Raw genomic sequence first — 20693 nt, 5'->3', positions numbered from 1 at the left:
TTTTGGAGAAAAGGATTAGGATGAGAAAGGCTTTCATTTTTCACTTTCTTTCTGTATTGCTGCTTTATGAAGAGCAGACATATTACTGTAAATGCGGATTTATCAGGGTGATGAGCACATTGGGCCATTTTTCCTTCTCAATACTTCTGTTAAAAATTTAACACAAAATTTAATGGATTAAGCCCTTAAGGAAGTTAACAGGTAAATGTGAACTCTTTTTTCCCATCTTACATAGATTCCTCAAGAGTATCAGAAACAACAGAATGTTGGGGGGTAGGAGGGGGAAGTGGGGGTTACGCAGGGTGGAGGTCAATAAATTAATCTGCCTTTTGAAACCATATATTTAATATTTTCATTAAATTGTGTCAATACAATTTCAAGCAAATGACAACTGGAAGACCAGGCCCAGAAGCTCATAAAGGAAACAATCTTCTGAACAACAAGGAAAGCTAACACACTGTGCTCTTCCACTCCAGCTGCACTATTAGTGGCCATGATGGTACCAGTCATCCAGTGTTATCCAGATTACCGAGTGTTTACCTGAAAAGAGAAAAACTTAAATTTCAAAACCTGTGAGGACAGGATTTTATCAATGGAGGATGTTTAAGGTGGTTATCCAAATCTCCCTATTTTTATAGGTAAGAAAAGACTAGAAGTATGAACTGTTTTCACCCTGATGACTAGCAAACTTAAAACATTTACTGCCTCCCACCCCAACTCTTCAAAAGATACGCCTTGACCTTGTAGGCAAATTCACAACCTGTATATACTTACCACATCATCGATTTTCAGAATGCTCCGGACAGTTTCAGTTGCTAGAGTCAGTGCACTGACTGAAACCAACAGAGGCTGGACAACCAGTTCCTCCAGTATGTTGGAAATACCACCCTGCAAACCAGTAAAAGTTGCTTTCAGTGTTTATAATGATACATGTTACCAATTACAGTTACCAGTAAACCTCAAGGCCTTTCAAATTTAGTTTCCCCCTTAGTCTAGTCAAGAATAAGATACTTTCTACTAAACTCTTCTCTACGCTGTAGGTTGTATTTTAACTAAAATTTGGAAAAATTGAATTAATGCCAGAGTCCCCAAATCCTAACTCCAAAACAACTCCTTGTAAGTTTCTTTTATTTAAAAATACCCTGGCAAAAATTAGGTAGATGTTCGTAGTTATTAAAAATTATGAGGGGCTTTCCTGGTGGTGCAGTGGTTAAGAATCTGCCTGCCAACGCAGGGGATACGGGTTCGATCCCTGGGCCAGGAAGATCCCACATGCCGCGGAGCAACTAAGCCTGTGTGCCACAACTACTGAGCCTGTGCTCTAGAGCCCGTGCTCCACAACAAGAGAAGCCACAGCAATGAGAAGGCCACGCACCGCAACGAAGAGTAGCCCCTGCTTGCCACAACTAGAGAAACCCTGCATACAGCAATGAACACCCAACACAGCCATAAATAAATAAATAAAATTATGAGTATTTTTTGCTGTACACCTGAAACTAACACAACTTTGTAAATCAACTATATTTCAATTAAAGAAACAAGTTATGAGATTTTAAATCATCTGATTCCGAATTTGGCCAATTCTGGTCTACCTTGCTTTTACATCATCCTCACTTCCCACTTTTAGATTCTTACTGCCACTGTCCTAGTCACCTTTATCCTACCATTACTGGTGATGGTCCTAACAGGCAATCCTATCTCCATTCTTTGCTCCTTAAAATACTCTTTTCACCACCTTAGTCTCTTAGTTAAAAAAACGTCAGTGGCTCCCAACTAAAAAACACACACACACAAACACCCATGCCTGCCTGAACAACTCAAGGGACTCCTCATTCCAGCCTTTATGTGATTTTCCAACCTTAAAGTCCACTATATGACCAACATATAACCTCTTCTCTAGACAAAATGAGTAACTTCTTGGTCCCTCTTACCTGTAAACCCACTGCTTCCCCATCTGAAACTTTTTTATCCCCTACCAACCAAGGTTGCACAACTTCATCAAACTTTCCCTAACCAGGTAGTGCCCTCCTTTGAGTTCTGTAACCATTCAAAAAAATCATCTTAGATTGCCAATTTTTTCCCACTACATATTACTTGTCTTCTCAATAAAAGGAGACATAAAACATTAATACAAAAGAGGAAACTATTACTATTCTATGTGTTTACCCTATAAACTACACTAGGCTGGTGTTCACAATACTAGCAATGGTTAACTACACACCAGGCATCTTTTTAAGAAATTTCTAATTAGTTCTTATCTGTTTAATCTTCACAGACATACGATGTAACTATTAATAGTGCCTGTTTTTACAACCAAGAAAGCTGAAGTACAGACTAAGTAACTTGCTAAAAGTTGTACAACCATTAGATGGCAGAGTTAATGAACAAAATAACACTTCTCACTTACAGCATCAATTTCATTCTCACTCAACGGCATACATTAACTAACCTACAGGTCTTATATTTAAATCCAAGGTTAGCTCTATTTTTAATTACGAAGCCTTTCATTTGACAGTCATGACGCTTTTAGTATTTTATATCAATCAACATTTTCTGCTCTAACTAAAGATTAAATTATTACCTTTCGGACATTAATGCCTGTAGTTTTTTCTCCTTGGGCATGTCGGTTTCTTAGTTCTGTTACTGTAGAAATGGGATTCAGGCCAGCATTTTCAGCTAGTGTAGATGGAATGACTTCCATAGCATCTGCAAAAGCACGAACGCAGTAGGATTCCATACCACTCAATGTTCGTGAGTATTCCGTTAACCGTAGGGCCAACTCTATTTCTGGAGCACCACCTCCTGCAATAAGAGCTCTGAAATTCACAAATATATTTTTAGCTTATTTTATCCAATAGAAAGCTATTTTTAAATAATAACTTAGTATTTATACCTTAATAATCAAAATAAGTTTTTATGTTCAAAATGTTACTTAGTAATTTAATATTACCTCTTCTTCACTAAACAGCGAATAACACATAGGGCATCATGAATGGAACGCTCGGCTTCTTCAATCACCAATTTGTTAGAACCGCGAACAACAATTGTAACTGTTTTTCCAGGGCTTGCACAGCCTGTAATCTTTAGTAAACAAACTCCTAATTAGGTATTTGAAGGATTAAAACCACAAACCCAGGCAAACAGAAGCTTAATTTTAATAGTTACCTTGATCAGTTTGCCAGAACCATTTAAGTTGACCTCCTCAGCTAACTCAGCCGATCCCAGCATGTCAGCAGTGAACTGGTCAACATGAGCAACTGGTTTGGTTCCAATAGTCTAGGAAAAATAGTTATATCCGCAAATTGAGACGTCTGAATGGTGAACATTTTCACACATACAGATTTTAAGAATATTTTACCTTACAAATGAATTCAATGTCTTCTCTTTCAATATCTTTAACCACCATAATCTTCATTTTGTTCAGGAAATGTAATGCAAGATCACTAAGAGCATCTCTAAAATACAAAATCAGTGATTACGTCGATACTGGGTTAAGAAAAAACCTTTGCTGTTCAACTCCTTTTCTAAGATTTTCATAATTTTACTGTTGTTTAAGTGGCCAAGTATTTAACAAATTATTTGAGAAGGAAGATGATTTAAATAGCTTACCAAGTTTATGAGCTCAAAATTCTTAAATAAAATTTCTAATGGATAATACATAAAATGTACCATGACACTATTTGTAAAACACACAATAAAAGATAATCACACCATCATTTTTCTTGCTACTAAATAAGCATATCTCTGATAACCAACAATTGATACTTCATGAATTTAGAATTAAGTATGATGTAATTCAAGACCACAAATTTACACTTTTACACAAATTATCTGGAATGATCCTCCTGACAACTCTTTGATACCGAAAGTAGATATTACTATTCTTGTTTTACAGATATGCAAACTAAGTTTTGAGAGCAATTTACTCAAGGTTACTAGCTATTACATAGCTTGGGTTCAGAACCAGGTATTCCAACTCTTCATCAAGGTTTTTGTATCAAGAGCATCTATAGTACTTTCTGGCACAACATATTAATAGAATGTCTACCTATTAGAAGAAAACGCTGAAAACAAAAAAGGGATCAGTTCAAACTTTGGAGAAGTCTTTCAACCCATGGACTATCCAACTTCCCCCCAAAAGACCTTCTAAAATTTCAAGGCAAGCTATTGCATGGACCTTTAAATAAATGCCTCTAAAATTTTAGCTAGTTAATTAATTTTAGCCTAAAATTAGCTTTTTACTTGATAGTAAGGATCTTGGTCTAGAAGGATAATATATCCAACAAATTTAAATTATCATTAATTTAAGAAGAAAACTCACTTTATATCATTTACCAGAATACAACAATACCCTAAAATATAGATTCATTTCAGATTTCTAGTGGTTTACCCACCTCAAATGTTTCTTAAAAAATTACTAGAAGGGATCCAAAATCAATGATCATTAAGAGGTAAACAAAATAAATAGCTCCACACCTTAGAATAGACTTCTGTATGAGAAGAACATTACATCCTGTTTTTTTAATTTGCTTCACTAAATTGAGAATATAGGCTCTCTCCTCTCGTAGTACTCGGTCCATCTGTACATAGTCAGAAACTACTATTTGATTGTCCATCTGTTCAGAAAAAGAACATATTAATAATCTGCATTTTAAGAGTTCTTAAGCAAAAAAGTGACCTTTAATGAAAATATTATGAACAGTATAAATTCAACCAAAGTCATACCAAACAAGAAATTATATAGACACACACAGAAAAAGCCTAGAAAAACGAATACATGAGAGCAAACCTGAATGAGGTGACAAAGACCAATTACTCCTTTCGGGAATGGTTCTTATGACTAATAGATATGGGAATACTAAAAAATCTTTTTCTCAGAGTATGGATAATAAACTGGTTTTAAAGTTCCACTGTGCAAACATAAAGACAAAAGATCTGCCTGCTAGGGAAGGATGGGTGAAGGTTTCTGTTCTCAGAAAGCTAGAAAGAATCTGAAAATCCCACTTATACTACCACTTTCACATATTCTATTTTTACTGTTTCATACATGTCCCTATTGTTATCTGTCTTCATTTGTGAAATAAGTCAAAACTCAATTTCAATAAACAGCCAATTGAGATTATAGATTTATCATGTGTGGCATCCAGTATTTTCTACTTTTGTCTCAATTTTACTAATTATTTTTAGATCCTTGGTTTTTATCACTAGTATCAGCATTTTCCATTTTTATAATAATGAGCAAAAATCTTCATTAGAAAGTCAAACACCTAAGGAATCATTTCATTTGGTTTTACTTACATCTGTTTTGGGTGCAGATAAGCAGAACTGAATAAGCCCAATCTTAGCCTTTTCAACTCTGGTTATGCCAGAATTTGCCACCTTTTGAGTAAGAACCAGACCTTCCACCAACTCACAGTCATCAATTGTCCCACTAAGAAAAAAGAAAATGAGGGGATAGTTAAGAGGAGGTGGAAACCTCCAAGTTTAACAGACTGGTAACAGATTAAAAGTCAGTAGTCTGATAAAATGTGCTTCAGCCTCACTCACATTTATTAGTGCCCCATTCCTGAACCTCTTTGATCACACCAGTGCCCTGCCATCATCAGGGAATACAAACAAATTCTTGAAATTCCCACATTAACAAAAGTTGTCATGAAAACAAAACAACCAAAATTATGTGACTTCCATCTACGTATTTTTCATTTAACTTATTTATTTTTGGCAACAGCTTATGTTTAACTTTTAAAATTAACTTTTATTAAAGTTATAATTAGAGATGCTTACCCAAGTTTCTTAACTATTTTAATATCTCTAAGATCTACACTAGTAGCTGTGGCTGGGTCAATCACTTTCATCACTGCATTTACACTCATCGGAGAAAGGAGACTTGAATATTGAGAGACAACCTAGAATTATTAAAAAAAAATTAAATTCAGTGTCATAACAAAAAATCCTAGTTCTTCAATGATAAAGAGATTCAAGAAGTAATCTCAATCACTTTTTTTGGGTGGATTGGAGACTATGTAAGAAAACATTCCATATAAACTAACAAACTCAGGTTTGTCAGTCACCATATAAAAATATATATTTGTGTTCCTCTTTTATTAATACAGTAGTCAGGATTGACTAGATAACTAGCAATTTTACAGGAAATCCAAAAGAACAAATTAATTTCATGCTGAAGTTTCCTATCTAAAATGAATTTATGATCTGATGTTATATATGTGTACCCCTATTACTGAGGAGCTGATAAAAATAGCTCATGGTTAACATTTATTGTGCACATGTTATATGCCAGGCAGTGGTTTTAGCACTACATTCATATACTCATTCAATCTTCAGATGAAACATCTAAAACACACAGCTTAATTCAGTGGAGCCAGCACTGAACCCAAGCAGTCTAGACTCTATGACCAATGCTTGTAACCATTATGATATTGTCTATATTAGTTCTGGGGACATTTATCACCAATATCACTCAGTATCACTAACATTATCTAGCTTTCCATTTAACATTCAAATAATACTGATGAAAAGGAAAAAGAATGGGGTGGGGATGTGACACAACATAACAAAAACAGGTGACATGAGTTTCCAAGAAATTTAAACTAACACCACTGCTTTAAGTTTGATAAGAAAACCAGCACAGATATTAGTAAGAGATGGACCATGATGGGCAGCCCTATCTTGGGCTCAAATCTCAGCTCTACCTCTTATTAGTGGGTCTTGGATAAGTTATTTAACTTCACTAGACTTCTTTTCCCATCTGTAAATGAGGATACTACAACTTACCTGAAAGCCCTGAAGGAGTAAGTCTTACTTGAACTAATTCAGTTACACAAATTAGTTTAGCTACCCAGTCACTCTTGAGAGTTAACATTTATGAACTGTACAGCATCAAAAATTACAGTGTAAGAGTTGTGGTTCTTAATGAACCTTAAACTGTAATTTTACAATGATCCCATAGTGGTTGTCTCACCTTTGAGTTCAATGAAGTGGCTGCACTATTTAACAAAGTGTCTCTATCACTCAGTTCCACAGGTCGAGACATGTCAGTCAAGATTTCAATACCCTTTTCCAAAGCCTTCTGGAATGACTCAGAAATGATGGTGGGATGAATACCTGCCATTTGTGAAAGGTTATTTATTTAATGGTAACAGATAAACTTCATATTTGATATGACTTAAAATTTCCCTGTTTATTAAAACTTCAAAGTAGTCATAAATTTTAAATTATTCTTAACTAATAATGGTTTGAATAACCGTAACTGCTAATGTCTAATAATTTAATTTCCATTTAATCTGGAATAGATCAATTACATACTTGTGATATTTAAGACTAAAACCAATTTTTTACTTTTCAAATCTCTACAAATCTACATAATAATTAGAATAAGTGACTGGGGAGTCACTACTACAGTTAGGCACTATTTACCAAAGCAAGAACCCATACTTTCTCTCTTAAATCAAAGTTCTCATCTAGTCTAAGTTTAGTAACACCACCAACCAGTTATTTTTGGAAAGAAAAACTTTACCAAGTTCCATTCAAAAGGAAACCTAGTCCCCCCCACTCCAAACAAAAACAAAACAAAAATAAAAAAACCCAAAACCAAACCCAGAAGCAAAAAGAAAAAAATTCTGTTACAAAATAAATTGTAAATCTCATATTACTTAATAACTTTTTGCCTGCATTCACTAATAAAGCATGTCCTATGTGCTACCCACCTTTCTGAAGAAGCTTGGTACAGGAATCTAAGAGAGAGCCAGCAATAATGACCACTGATGTGGTACCATCTCCTGCTTCTATATCCTGAGCCTTAGACAGCTCCACCAGCTAAGTGAACATAACATGTCAAGTTGCTCAATGAGAAATATGAGAATCCAGTAATATCTAATTCAAATATAACATCAATGACCTTCATCATCAGGTTCACATATAGAATTTATTATCAACACTGTAAGATTCAATATACTTGACCTCTGATTCGTTGTCCATCTTGGTTTCATTTAAAAATAATGACGTATATATAGTTGTGGCATGCAAAATTCTACTTACATACTTTGTAAGAAGCTATACTATGATTTACAATTCAGACTATGGGTTGGAAATTTTTTCTTCCCAGTACTTAAAAGAACCCTGTAAACTCAGAAGCTATGAAATGTGGCATTCAGATGAGAGGAGACACGTCAGTTCGAAATCCTTGGCCAAGTTTATCTAAAATGACCCTGCATGAAGTGTAATCTGATTCATTTTCAGTCATCTTAAATCAAAAGAGACTTTCTAACAAATAGGAATTTCTAAAGAATTTGTTTTTGCTGGTATGGTGACTTCTCACTTGACACTGCAATCACCATTATGATCTGTGACTGAATTAGAAATCGTTTTGAAAATAAATGTCAGGGGACTTCCCTGGTGGTCCAGTGGTAAAGAATCCGCCTTCCAATGCAGGGGACACAGGTTGGATTTTTGGTTGGGGAACTAAGATTCCGCATACCGCAGGGCAACTAAGCCCGTGTACCACAACTATTGAGCTCACGCGCCTCAATGAGACAACCCACATGCTGTAAACTACAGAGCCCACATGCCACAACTAGAGAGAGAAAACCTGCATTCCACAACTAGAGACAAGCCCAATGAAGATCCTGCATGCTGCAACTAAGACCCAATACAGCCAGAAAAAATAAAGAAAATAGATATAGTAATTATTTTTAAAAAGCCAGTGCTTAAACATGAGTTATTTTGCAAACAATTAAAATTATTTTGCTATCTTTCAGCTAACACCCATTGAACTAATAATTTGTATAATAATTTCATTTCTCTCTTCCTTCCTCATATGTGTGACACAATGCTGTGGACAAGGACAAGGAGATTCATGTTTTATTACAACTTGCAATGAAGAACACATAAAGACAGACATCCAACATATCCTAAAAATACGCCTGTTTAGCATAAAAAAGGAAAAATTTTCACCATGTTTTAAGCAATATCATGTGATCAAATAAAACAAATTTAACTGTTTACCAAATATCAAACAACATACTCAAAAACAAAAAATCTTCACCTAAATATTATACTTACCATTCTGGCTGCTGGATGTAACACCTGCATTTGTTTCAGAATGGTGGCACCATCATTTGTAATGGTCACATCACCTTTTCCATCTTGAATCTGCAAAGTTTGTTTTTTCAAAATAAAGTTTTATTTCAAAAATTTTGTTTTCTTTATCCAGTATTAATGTGAAAACCTAAGAGCTCTACTAATTTTAATAGTTCTTGTACAGTAGCTAACTTATGTTTGCATAGTGCTTAATTTCAAATTGTTTTTCCTTACATTGGTACAATGATTTAAGGATATGCGGTAATAATCCAACTTTACAAGTAAAATAGCTGGTTTTTTTCCTACTTAAAAGTGAAGGAACTGAGACACTAAAAAAGGGATAGAAAAAATATAAAGAATCGTTATCATAAATGAAATATGAATTACAGTTAAGTCAAGTTCATCCCAAAGTAATCCATCCCTTTCTGAACTCTCAAAGCCTAACACTTTACTTTTTATACAGCACATTTTAACCTTTTATAGATAGCTTGCAGTATGAACAGTAGCACTCAGTAAGTAATAAATAATTGAGGCTTTTACCATTTTATCCATTCCTTTTGGTCCAAGGCTTGTTCTAATAGCATCAGCAACAGCTGTAAACCGAAGAAAAAAAGACATAAAGACTCTTTAAAGAGCAAAGCATTTCTACCCTCAAATAATTCTGTCCTTACTAGAAAACGGAGAGCAATTCACTGTGTCCACTAAAGAAAATTCAATGTTTAATAATAATCTACTGGAAACAGAATAATTATTTTACTCCTTTAATTGTATGACACTTCACTTTTTGTTGTTAAAATCACTATACACAGCACTTGTACTCTGCATGTGGTAGAATAAATTCTGATTCACCCACTCTTCCTTTAAATATCAAAATGGTATAACTTAGTTATGCGCTATGAATGAGGACTACTATATTTTCTCCATTCCTTAAAACAAACAAAAAAGCAGTAATAGGACAACTATATAATTCCCTAATTTGTTTACTCTGTCTCTCCCAACTACAGTGTAATTTCTGAGGGCAAAGACTTTTGTTCACTAATGTGAAGCTGGGATAGGGTTGATCCACAGTTGAAAAAACAACCAAAAAAATCCCTCTTTGAACCCAAAACCAAATCAAACAAAAACCCCACAAAAAACCAAAACCTCGAAAACTTAACTAAAAAATGAAATCTCAAATCACAGTCTTTAGTCATCATTAGTATGTTATGAACCATCTCTGGATGTCTACCATTCCAAAGTTATCTCTTATTACTTGTCCATAAGCATGTTTCTATTAGTCCACTTATTATTTTCTAAGAGAAATTGGAATTGATGAACAGTACTTGATCCCCTTTATTGTGACAGGTCCAGGACAAATGATTAAATCTCCCCCTTTCTCATATACCACCATCTCACCCTGTATACAAAGGGCTAAGATAGTGTCCTATTGGTTTCTGTATATTCCACAACCAGCATAATGCTTCCCCTATGTTGTGTAAACAACACATAATCTTAAAAAGCGTAAGAGAAAATATTGGGTATAGTTTAAAAATTATATTCCACTTATTTATTTCATAATTTGGGGCTGTATTTCCTAATTATTCAGCCATCATTATCTTTTCAGGTAATTTTAGTGGACCCACGTGGCCAGGATTCTACAAATAGACCAACTTATTTTAAGAATGCCCTTACATTCATCTATGTGAAGATTCTACAAAGACACACTATTTAAAAAATAAAAAAATTTTAGACTGATTACCTCTCTGAAAGTTTATGAAGTTTAACATATTGTGCAGTACACAGTATTATCTATTAAATGACTTGTGTCAAATAGTACTAGAACTACCACTACTAGTTTTGTGTGTGTGGTTTTGACATCATCAACCAACGCCACTTAATATCCTTTTTGGTTACCACTAAAATAAAAAACTGGCTCCATGAATTACACTAAAGATGCATCTGGCAAGAGGTTTTCTCGACCACTTTGCAGCGTTCTGTTTGACTTGGACAGACTACTAGTGTCCCTTTGTTCCACAGCTCTCCTCTCTTAAGGTTTAAGGGTCAGGTTTACAGGTAAATAGGTGGCCTTTCCTTCTTATACCTTCCTTGTCTGGTTTCAATTTTCTGTGCACTGATGTTTCCAAAGTTACCAAAGTAAACGTCCCATCTTATTATCTGCCTTGTTTGTTGAAAATCTACTATATCATACAGCATTTCTGCCCCCCCAACATGGCCCCAGAATTTATTTAACATCTTGTTTCTAATGTAATAAATCTAAGCTTCAACTATCATCCCTAGATAACTATCTACCAACTTTTATTTGCAGGTAAATATTCTTTCTTGAACTTCCAAATGACTCCTAAACTTACCCATCTGGTCAAATTCTGACCGCCTCAACTCATTTAGGCCCAAACGACAACCTATTCTCTCTTCTTCCACCATACTTCCTTCAGTGCACCTGTTTCTTTCAGCAGCAGCATCAAACCCTCAGACGGCTGGACGGATAACCTCAAATATTTGTAATATATTTATATATATATATATATATATATATACACACACACATATCTGGCTCTTCATATACTTTCTTATTTAATCCTCACAGCAACTCTCCAAGTTAGCTATTACCTCATTACACTGAAGAACAATCCGGGAGCTGTGTTAAACCCTTTCTAGGACAACACCAGGCCCTTCAAGATTCGGCCCCACTCTACCTTTCCGATCTCACCTTTCATATCTTCATACACCTTATGCTCTAACCCGAATGAAATACTGTAGCCAATGCACCCTTTGTTCTCATTTTCCCTTCCAGAATCTTCCAACTCAACCCGACTTCTCTTAACCGTCACAACTTTTCTTTTATAAAAAGGGAACCTTTCCCTCCTCAATTTTACAGGTAAGGAAACATTAGTTAAAGGTCACAAAGCCACGAAGTAACCTAACTGAATGAAACCCAGGACTTCCTGAATTCCACCAAAGGCCAAACTGTTCTCCATTTGCTTGTTGCACGTGCAGACAGGACATCAAAGCACAATGCAGCCTCGTAATTATTCTCAAACAAGACGGGTCACTTGGTTCCCCGCATCCCAGTACAATGGGGCCCCGCCCCAATTTAAGGCGCGGAGAGTTTACCCAAATTCGTTTCAACAGCTGCAGCGAGAAGTTTTTAAAAATAATACTGTAATAAGGAAAAGAAAACGAAAAAGTCTTGTGCAAACATTCTACCGGTGGACCGCGGCATGCGGGCCTCGGTCACTTTCTTAAGCGGGATGAATGAATGCAGCACGGCCCGAGATGAAAAATTATGGGCGCCTAAGACGCAGAATGGGGCAAGTCCAAAGGCCTCCATGCTAGCGGTCGGGAACCATGGGCAGAGAACAGAAAGGAGGATCCCTGCACTGAGCTTTTTCTATGGGAGGCCCACAGAAGATCATCTGAAGGAACAGAAAACGAGTCATGCCCACCCAAAACTGGAGGGGTGAGAGTGCACAGCTAAGCCCGCAGGGCCGCGGCTCAGGCCGGGGAGCGATACCTTTGGCCGCAGAGATGTTGCTGAAGCGGATCTGGGCCGGCTTATCCCGGTCCTGATAGGCGCTCCTCCCGCGGCCGCCGGCAGCCCCGGCGGGCTGCCCGCTCCGGGGGGCTACGTTCTCCGGCATGGCACGCTTGGATGGATCCGCGTGAGCTCTGGAAGGATGGATGGAAGCGGATTCCGGCTGGATGCAGACTAACGGTAAGCACCCACCGCCTTCACGAAGCTTCCAGAAAGCGGCGCCGGGAGGAGGAAGGAGGCGGGGAAGGGGGCCTGCTTGGTGGCGCGGCGCCGGCGTGACGTAGCAGGCTGCCCGCTGCGCGCCGGGTGCAGAGGCCGCGCCGCGGAGCTCGGGGCTACCGCAGCCTGTTGGCCAGGGGCCCTGTGGGCCGGGCGGGTGGTGGGCCGGGTTCTGGGAAGCAGAAAGGACCACCAGCGATCGTAAAGGCTGGTTTGGGGGCACCTCACTCCCCACTATCTCGGCCCGGAGGTCCCCTCTGTTAAGTCAGGCTGGGTCTGTTCGTGAGGTGTTTTGCTCCACCGGGTTACTCCCGGGTGCGTGGGGCAGGGCTGAGCCAGTTTTTGCCAGGGGTAGACACGTATATTATTCAGTTTTATTCATTTTGAAAGCGAGTTGGAAGAGAGATTGGCAGGGGTGACTGCTTCCTTTTATTTCCCTCCCTTTCTTGTTTTAATTGAGGTATAGTTATTTACAACATTGTATTAGTCTCAGGTGTACAACATAGTGATTTAAAATTTTTATATTATACTCCACTTAAAGTTATTATAGGGAATTCCCTGGCTGGCCAGTGGTTAGGACTCTGCACTTCCATTGCAGGGGGCACAGATTCCATCCCTAATCTGGGAACTAAGATTCCTCAATCCGAGTGGCGCAGGCAGGAGAGAAAAGCAAAAAAGTTTATTATAAAGTATTGACTATATTTCCTGTGCTGTACAATACATATATTCTTGTAGCTTATATGTCTTTTAGGTAGTAGCTTGTACCTCTTTATCCCCTACCCTGTCTTGCCTCTCTCTGCCTTCCCTCTATCCACTGGTAACCACTAATTCGTTTTTTTTCTCCTGTATCTGTGAGTCTGTTTCTCTTTTGTTATATTCATTCGTTTTATTTTTTAGATTCCACATCTGAGTGATAGCATATAGTATTTGTCTTTCCTGGACCTATTTCACTTAGCATGATATCCTCTAGGTCCATCCATGTTGTTGCAAATGGCAGAATTTCATTCTGTGGTTGAGTAGTATTCTATTGTGTGTATATACCATATCTTAATATGTTCATCTCTTGATGGACACAAGTTGTTTCCATATCTTTTTTTTTAAATTAATTTCTTTGGCCACATTGGGTCTTTCTTGCTGTGAGCAGGCTTTCTCTAGTTGTGGCCAGCAGGGGCTACTCTGTGTTGTGGTGCATGCACTTCTCATTGTGGTGGCTTCTCTTGTTGTGGAGCATGGGCTCTAGAGCTTAGGCTCAGTAGTTGTGGCACTTGAGTTTAGTTGCTCCTTGGCTTGTGGGATCTTTCAGGACCAGGAATCGAGCCCGTGTGCCCTACATTAGCAGATGGATTCTTAACCACTGCGCTACCAGGGAAGTCCTATCCATATCTTGACTGATGTAAATAATGCTGTTATGAACATTGGGGTGGAATGTTCCTTTGGATTGGTGTTTTAATTTTCTTCAGCTATATGTGGAGGAATGGAATAGCTGAGTTGTATGGTAGTTCAATTTTTAGTTTTTTGTGAAACCTCCATGCAGTTTTCCACAGTGGCTGCACCAATTTACATTCCCACCAACATCCCTGCCAATATTTGTTATTTGTGTTCTTCATGATACTATTCATTCTGCCATGTGTGAGATGATAGTTCTCTGTGGTTTGATTTGCATTTCTCTGATGGTTAGCGACGTTGAGCATCTTATTGTGTGCTTATGTCTTCCAAAGAAGACACACAAATGGTATGTCTTCTTTGGAACAGTGTTGTCTATTCAGGTCTTCTGCCCATTTTTAAATTGGGTTCCTTTTTTTGTTTTGTTTTTACAAATACATCTTTTTTTTTTTTTGGCTCTTTATTAGAATATAATTGCTTTACACTCTTGTACCAGTTTTTGAGGTACACCAAAGTCAATCAGCTGTATTTATACGCATATCCCCATATCCCCTTCCTCCCGCGACTCCCCCCCACCCTCCCCGTCCCGGCCCTCTAAGGCATCACCCATCATCGAGTTGATCTCCCTTTGTTATACAGCAACTTTCCACTGGCTATTTTACAGTTGGTAGTATATATATGTCTATGCAACTCTCTCACTTCGTCCCAGCTTCCCCGTCACTCCCCGCCCCACCAACCTTGTGTCCTCCAGCCCATTCTCTGCATCTGCATCTTTATTCTTGTCTTGTCACTGGGTTCATCAGTGCATTTTTTTTTTTTAGATTCCGTACTTTTTAAAATTTATTTATTTTATTGGCTGTGTTGGGTCTTTGTTGCTGCACACGGGCTTTCTCTAATTGCGGTGAGTGGGGACTACTCTTCATTGTGGTACGCAGGCTTCTCATTGTGGTGGCCTCTCTTGTTGCAAAGCATGGGCTCTAGGTGCGTGGGCTTCAGTAGTTGTGGCACATGGGCTGAATAGTTGTGGCGCACGGGCTCAGTTGCTCTGTGGCATGTGGTATCTTCCTGGAGCAGGGATCGAACCTGTGTCCCCTGCATTGGCAGGCAGATTCTTACCCACTGCGCCACCTAGGGAGTCCCCTTTTTTTGGATACTGAATTGTATCAGGCATTTGTATATTTTGGATATGAACCCCATATTGGTCACATATCATTTGCAAATATTTTCTCCCATTCAATAGATCATCTTTTCATTTTGTCGATTGTTCCTTTGCTTTGCAAAAGCTTTTAAGTTTAATTAGGTCTCATTTGTTTATTTTTGCTTTTGTTTCCTCATGCCTGCTTTTCTTTGGTTTAGATATTGGAGTTGGTTGTTTCATATTGATTGATACTAGGTGGTAGTTAGAGATTTAAATACACACTGGTTAAATACCAGAGAATCTTAAAAAGTTTTGGACCTATGATTGCCTACCAAATCAGAACTGGCTGTCCAGTTAGTACAGTGCCCTCCCTGCATAACAGCCATGGAGTCTTAGGGAACCTGAACATTTTAAAAACAATCGTTTAGTTTAGTTATGTGCTAGTTGCAGTGCAAAACCATTTACGTGGTTCATCTCATTTAGTATGCTCAACAATCCTAGGAAGTACCTTTGTCTTTTTTTGTAGGAGATAAGGGAATGAAGTACAAAGAGAACTGATGCCCAAAGGAAACCCGTAAGTAAATGGAAGCAGTATTCCAGTAGAGCAACGACTTCAGAGGTCATGAGCTTTATAAACTGCTGGGCTTTTTTTTACTTCTCTATTTTAATATGAAATTTATGAAGGTGAGGTTCTTTAAGTATTCATTCACAAATAATTACGCAGCACCCATAAAATGATGGATGCATGGGATAGGTTCAAAGAATTGTTCATAGTACTTAATCCTGTGATCCTTAGGAGCTTTTACACTCACTCAGGATACTAGCCCTGAAGATGAAGCTTCTGAGGTGGTCTGTGATCCATAAGTCTAGGGCTGATTTCTCTTCAAAGGAGTGGATTACTTCTGTGTAGCCCATAAACATGCTATAATTATTTGTAAAAACAACTAGTGTAGTATGATGGAAACAAATGTGATGATGATGGAAATAGCATTAATTTGGGGGCTCAAAGTTCTGGCTTGAGTTCCACTTCTGCTCCATATTAGCTGTGTAATCTTTGGCAAGTCATTTAGTTATGTGTTTCATTTTCCTCATCTGTAAAATAAGAAGGTCGAATTAAATGGCTTCTAAAGGCTTACTAAACTCTACTAGTTTTATCAGTGTGAGGAGTAGACCTGTCAGCCAAAAAAGACAAAGCAAAATTCGGAAGATGCCATTATTGGCTTTTGGGGAGAATCTCCATACGTATGACAGTTGCTTTAATTATCAGAAAGGTTTCAAGTTATAAATATATATTTTTCTTTTTCTGTGACAACTAATGTTGGAATTATTTTTCTTCCTAGGATTAAGCAATAATAAATGCTGAGCATTTGATTGCTTAAAAATATTGACATACACTAATTCTCCATTAGAATGAGATTTCAGTAAGTATTAAAACATACAACTTTTGTAGGATACTTTATAGATATAAAGCATTGTTGCTACTGAAGAATAGATATATTGGAAAAATTCCTGTTCAATTAGATCCAAGCTGAGTTAAGACATATGTGGGAATGTTGGCAATAACAGTAGCCTTATAGAACCATGTGCTAAGCCCTCAATAATAGGACCAAGCCAGGCACCAGTTTGGATTGGAAAAGGAGGCTAGGGTGTGTTTAACTTATCTCTCTTAGGTTTTCATTCCATCTCAAAGACAAATTTTTAATTGTTATTTGTATTATCTATGTTTCTTCTCTTCCGAATCAGTTTATGTTGCTGAGACCACCGGTAAGCCCTGTTTTCCTAAACCATACTGTTTGCGTCATTCTTTTTTAAAGTTTAGCTTGCAATGTTAACATGAAGCGGAGGCCTGTTTTCCTTAAATACATTTTGATTTTTTAAAATTTTCTCTGAAAGTTTTCTAGTTCACATTTTTATCACTTTCTAACCCTCCCAATTATAAGATCTCTGTCTGAAAATGGTAGAAGGAAAAAACCAAAAGGGGGTGCTGGCACACTTGGAAGTTTTATGATCTGTTATAAGTAAACAAGTAACCAGATGTTCTATCTAAAAACAGAAATGAACTAATATTTAATTGTTGTAGTACTATCCAGAGCCATAAAAGTTGCAAAAACAGATGACTATTATTTTGGAGATCTAGGATGTGGTGGGCACAGCACAGAAAGAGAGACAGCAGACACTAGATACTTCCTGATGGAACACGAAACAAGCTGAACTTGAGTCTAATCAAGGTCCTAGATCTAACTACAAATTTATAGATTTGTAGGACATACAAGGATAGAAGAGTATATTTTTAAAAAATGATACCATGAGGGTATAATAAATAAAATCTAAATCGTGGGAAACTCATTAGGACAAATGACCTACAAATAAATTGCAAGAAAATAAAAACAAAAAGCAATGTAGTTGAAAGGGGAACCTATAGGTAATTGCATTTGGCTGGCTAATCAACTACCTAAATATTCAGACAGTTAAAAAATATGAAGTTTGTAAGACAATTGGAAATTTGAATACTGATTGATATTCAATGATTGATTATTAAGATAGTATTTTTTTAATGTGGAATATGGAATAATGTATTATTTTTTTTAAGAGCCTTTATCTTTTAGAGAAGCATACTGAAATATTTACAGATAAACTGCTATGATTTCTGGGATTTTCCAAATAAAAGAGAAGGGTGAAGTGGATGGGAGTAGAAAGGAAACAAGATAGGCAATGTGTTGGTATATGTTGAAGTTGGTGATGGGGATATGGGAACTCATTATACTATGGTTTTTACTTTGTATGTGTTTGAAATTTTCCATGAGAAAATGTTTTTAAAACATGTTTGGATATTCAAAAAGAAAACATGACTAGATTTCTCCATGTATTTTCCATCTTTCCAAAGTCAATCCCATTTAAAATCTTTGAGTCTGAATTTGAGTTAAAATCTTTTAAAATGAAGAATGAGAGTTTTGTTCTGTGGCAATTTCATTCCACATGCTTGCTATGATAGTTATCTTGATTAACACAGCTCATTAAAGGATAAAATAACATACAAGGTACCTGGAGAGGTAGCCCACAAGTAAGCCCTTTTATGCTCTGAACCATCATCTATCTATCACCTAAACCAGAACCCTGGGAGTCATTCCTTTCCCTCTTCCCTCTCTTCCCTCATCCAGAGTCTGCTGATTTACCTCCTTTATGTCAAAAATCCATCTCATGTTCTCCATCCTACGTGCAACTGCCTTAGATCAGACCCACGTCATTATCAATTTGACTACTGTGATAGTCTAGCTTTTGACCTCCCTTCCTCCTTCAGTTCATTGCCATACCACTACCACAAAGGAATCTTAAAAGCTCAAATCTGATCATATTATTACTCCTCTGCTTAAAACCTTTCAGTGACCCTTCAAGGACAAGATATAAAAATCAGCATTACATGTAAACTCTCCATCTCTCTGACCCAGGCCCTGTCTATCTTCCCAGGTTTATTACCCTAGGATCCTGGTTCTACTTTTGCTACTGTAGAGGAGGAAAAAATATCTTTCCTTCTGCCCTTCTAGGTTCTTGGCTGGGACTCGGTAACAAAAGATAGGTTAACAACAGAAAAGCATACAAATTTGTTTAATGTAAATTTTATTTGGCAGGAGAGCCTTGATAAGGAAATTAAGATTTGAAGAAGTGGTTAAACCTGAGTGTTTCTATGATTTGATGAAGAGTGGAAAGGTGTGGAAAAATGTGATGGGGCAAAAGGATATGAGCTGAGAATGGTAAACTGGGAAAACTTAGTAAAGCCTGTTCATCCCTCTGTCTTTGGAGGTAAGAATGCTCTGGGTATAGGGAGGATACGTCTCACATGAGGGTCTTATGACCTGCTTTAGGGGAGAAGGGAGAGGTCAGAGAATCCTTCTTGCACCTGTTGTTTCTCAGGTTCCTTCAAATATGCAATATGCCAAGGTGCCATATTTTGAAGTAGTGTGTCCTGAATCCTATCATTACACTATGGGGTTTCTAGTGTACCTTAGCACACCACTGTGTTTCATGCTTCCATATGTAGGGACATGCTATTTCACCTGCAACATACCTAACTATTCACGTTAAGCCTTTCTTTGACCTATTCAAACTGAGTTTATAATTTTTTTCTTTCTTTCACCACTAATTTTGATAGCTACTTTTGGGTACTGAGTAGTACCTTAGTTCATTGCATTTTCATAATTTATTGATGTAGAGGAGGAAAAAATAATTTTCCCTCCCACTCTTCTGTTCTGGCTGGGATACCTGTAACAAAAGACACATTAATGAGAAAAACAAACAGAGGTTTATTAACATGTATACCTCATGTATACATGTGACATACCCAGGGGAAGATAAGTAACTCAAAGCAGTGGTTTAGAATTCCTGTTTATATACCATCTTAAGCCAAAGACAAAAGAAAGGACTGTGTCCAGAAACTCATTTATGGAGAGATGACAGGGAAAAGCATGGTAAACAAGAGTAAGGTTTGTATTGCAGATTTCAGTCGGTGCCTGAAGTGTCTAAAGTTGTCTTCTGGGATTGATTTTTGTAATTCCTGGTAGACAGGGAAGGAGGGACACCTTTGAACATGTATGTCCTGCTTTTAGGTGAATAGGAGGAAGGCTGTGAACTTTCCTTGTATCTGCTGCTTCTCAATTGCCTTCAGCTCAAAATAATCCTTATGCCAAAGTGGTATATTTTGGGGTGTCATATTCTGCTACCCTTCATTTACATATTATTTTTGCTTACCAGAATGTAGGATATTAGAGCAAGGTGTCTTATTCATTCTGTATCCCCTGGAGCCTAGCAGAATGATTGGCACAAAGCTCTCAACCAACATCTGTTGAGTGGAGAGTGAATGGTGATTATGGTAGAATTGGAAAAGGTAGAGAGACAGGGAGCAGGAGAGTTTATTGCAAAACTTAGGGGCCCCTGTGTTTCTACCTTATTCTGGTTCACATTTTAAATTTTAACATTTTCAGAGCTGGAAAACCTTATAAAAACATATATTGCTGACCTGGAACCAAGCAGTATGTAAGCCATAAAAGGATTGGTTTAATAGGGAAATAGTTGCTTAATGAGACTTAGAATGGGAACCTATTTGCCATGATTGAAAAGGATACCTGTTTATCAGAAGGGCTGCTAGTTAAACGCTTATAGTTTCTTTTGAGCAAAGGCTCAGGGTATTTTCCTTGCTGTTGTCTCACAGCAATTAGGCAGTTCTTTTAATAAACCTGTGCCCAGGTTTTTCATCTGTGAAACAGGTTGTGTTATGAGATTTAATAAAATAAAGCTTTGTGCTTTGATCCTTTTGTTTGAAAGGCATTCTAG

At 37.3% G+C, this 20693-nt stretch overlaps 1 protein-coding gene across 1 annotated transcript; it reads right to left on the bottom strand.

Moving 5' to 3' along the window:
• Window positions 1–327: 327 nt before the first annotated feature.
• Window positions 328–12880, bottom strand: CCT4 (chaperonin containing TCP1 subunit 4). The gene is made up of 14 exons (XM_057742712.1): window positions 12608–12880; window positions 9637–9689; window positions 9079–9168; window positions 7725–7833; window positions 6980–7122; window positions 5785–5906; window positions 5299–5431; window positions 4477–4616; window positions 3359–3455; window positions 3166–3276; window positions 2951–3081; window positions 2582–2816; window positions 775–888; window positions 328–540 (listed from the first exon to the last, which is right to left on the bottom strand). Exons 1-14 carry the CDS (start codon window positions 12732–12734, stop codon window positions 526–528), a joined length of 1620 nt encoding a protein of 539 aa, XP_057598695.1. The 5' UTR covers window positions 12735–12880; the 3' UTR covers window positions 328–525.
• Window positions 12881–20693: the final 7813 nt, after the last annotated feature.

Source organism: Hippopotamus amphibius, chromosome 7 (assembly GCF_030028045.1).
Source record: "Hippopotamus amphibius kiboko isolate mHipAmp2 chromosome 7, mHipAmp2.hap2, whole genome shotgun sequence".
Lineage (NCBI taxonomy): Eukaryota > Metazoa > Chordata > Mammalia > Artiodactyla > Hippopotamidae > Hippopotamus > Hippopotamus amphibius.
This window is presented reverse-complemented; position numbering and strand designations above follow the sequence as displayed.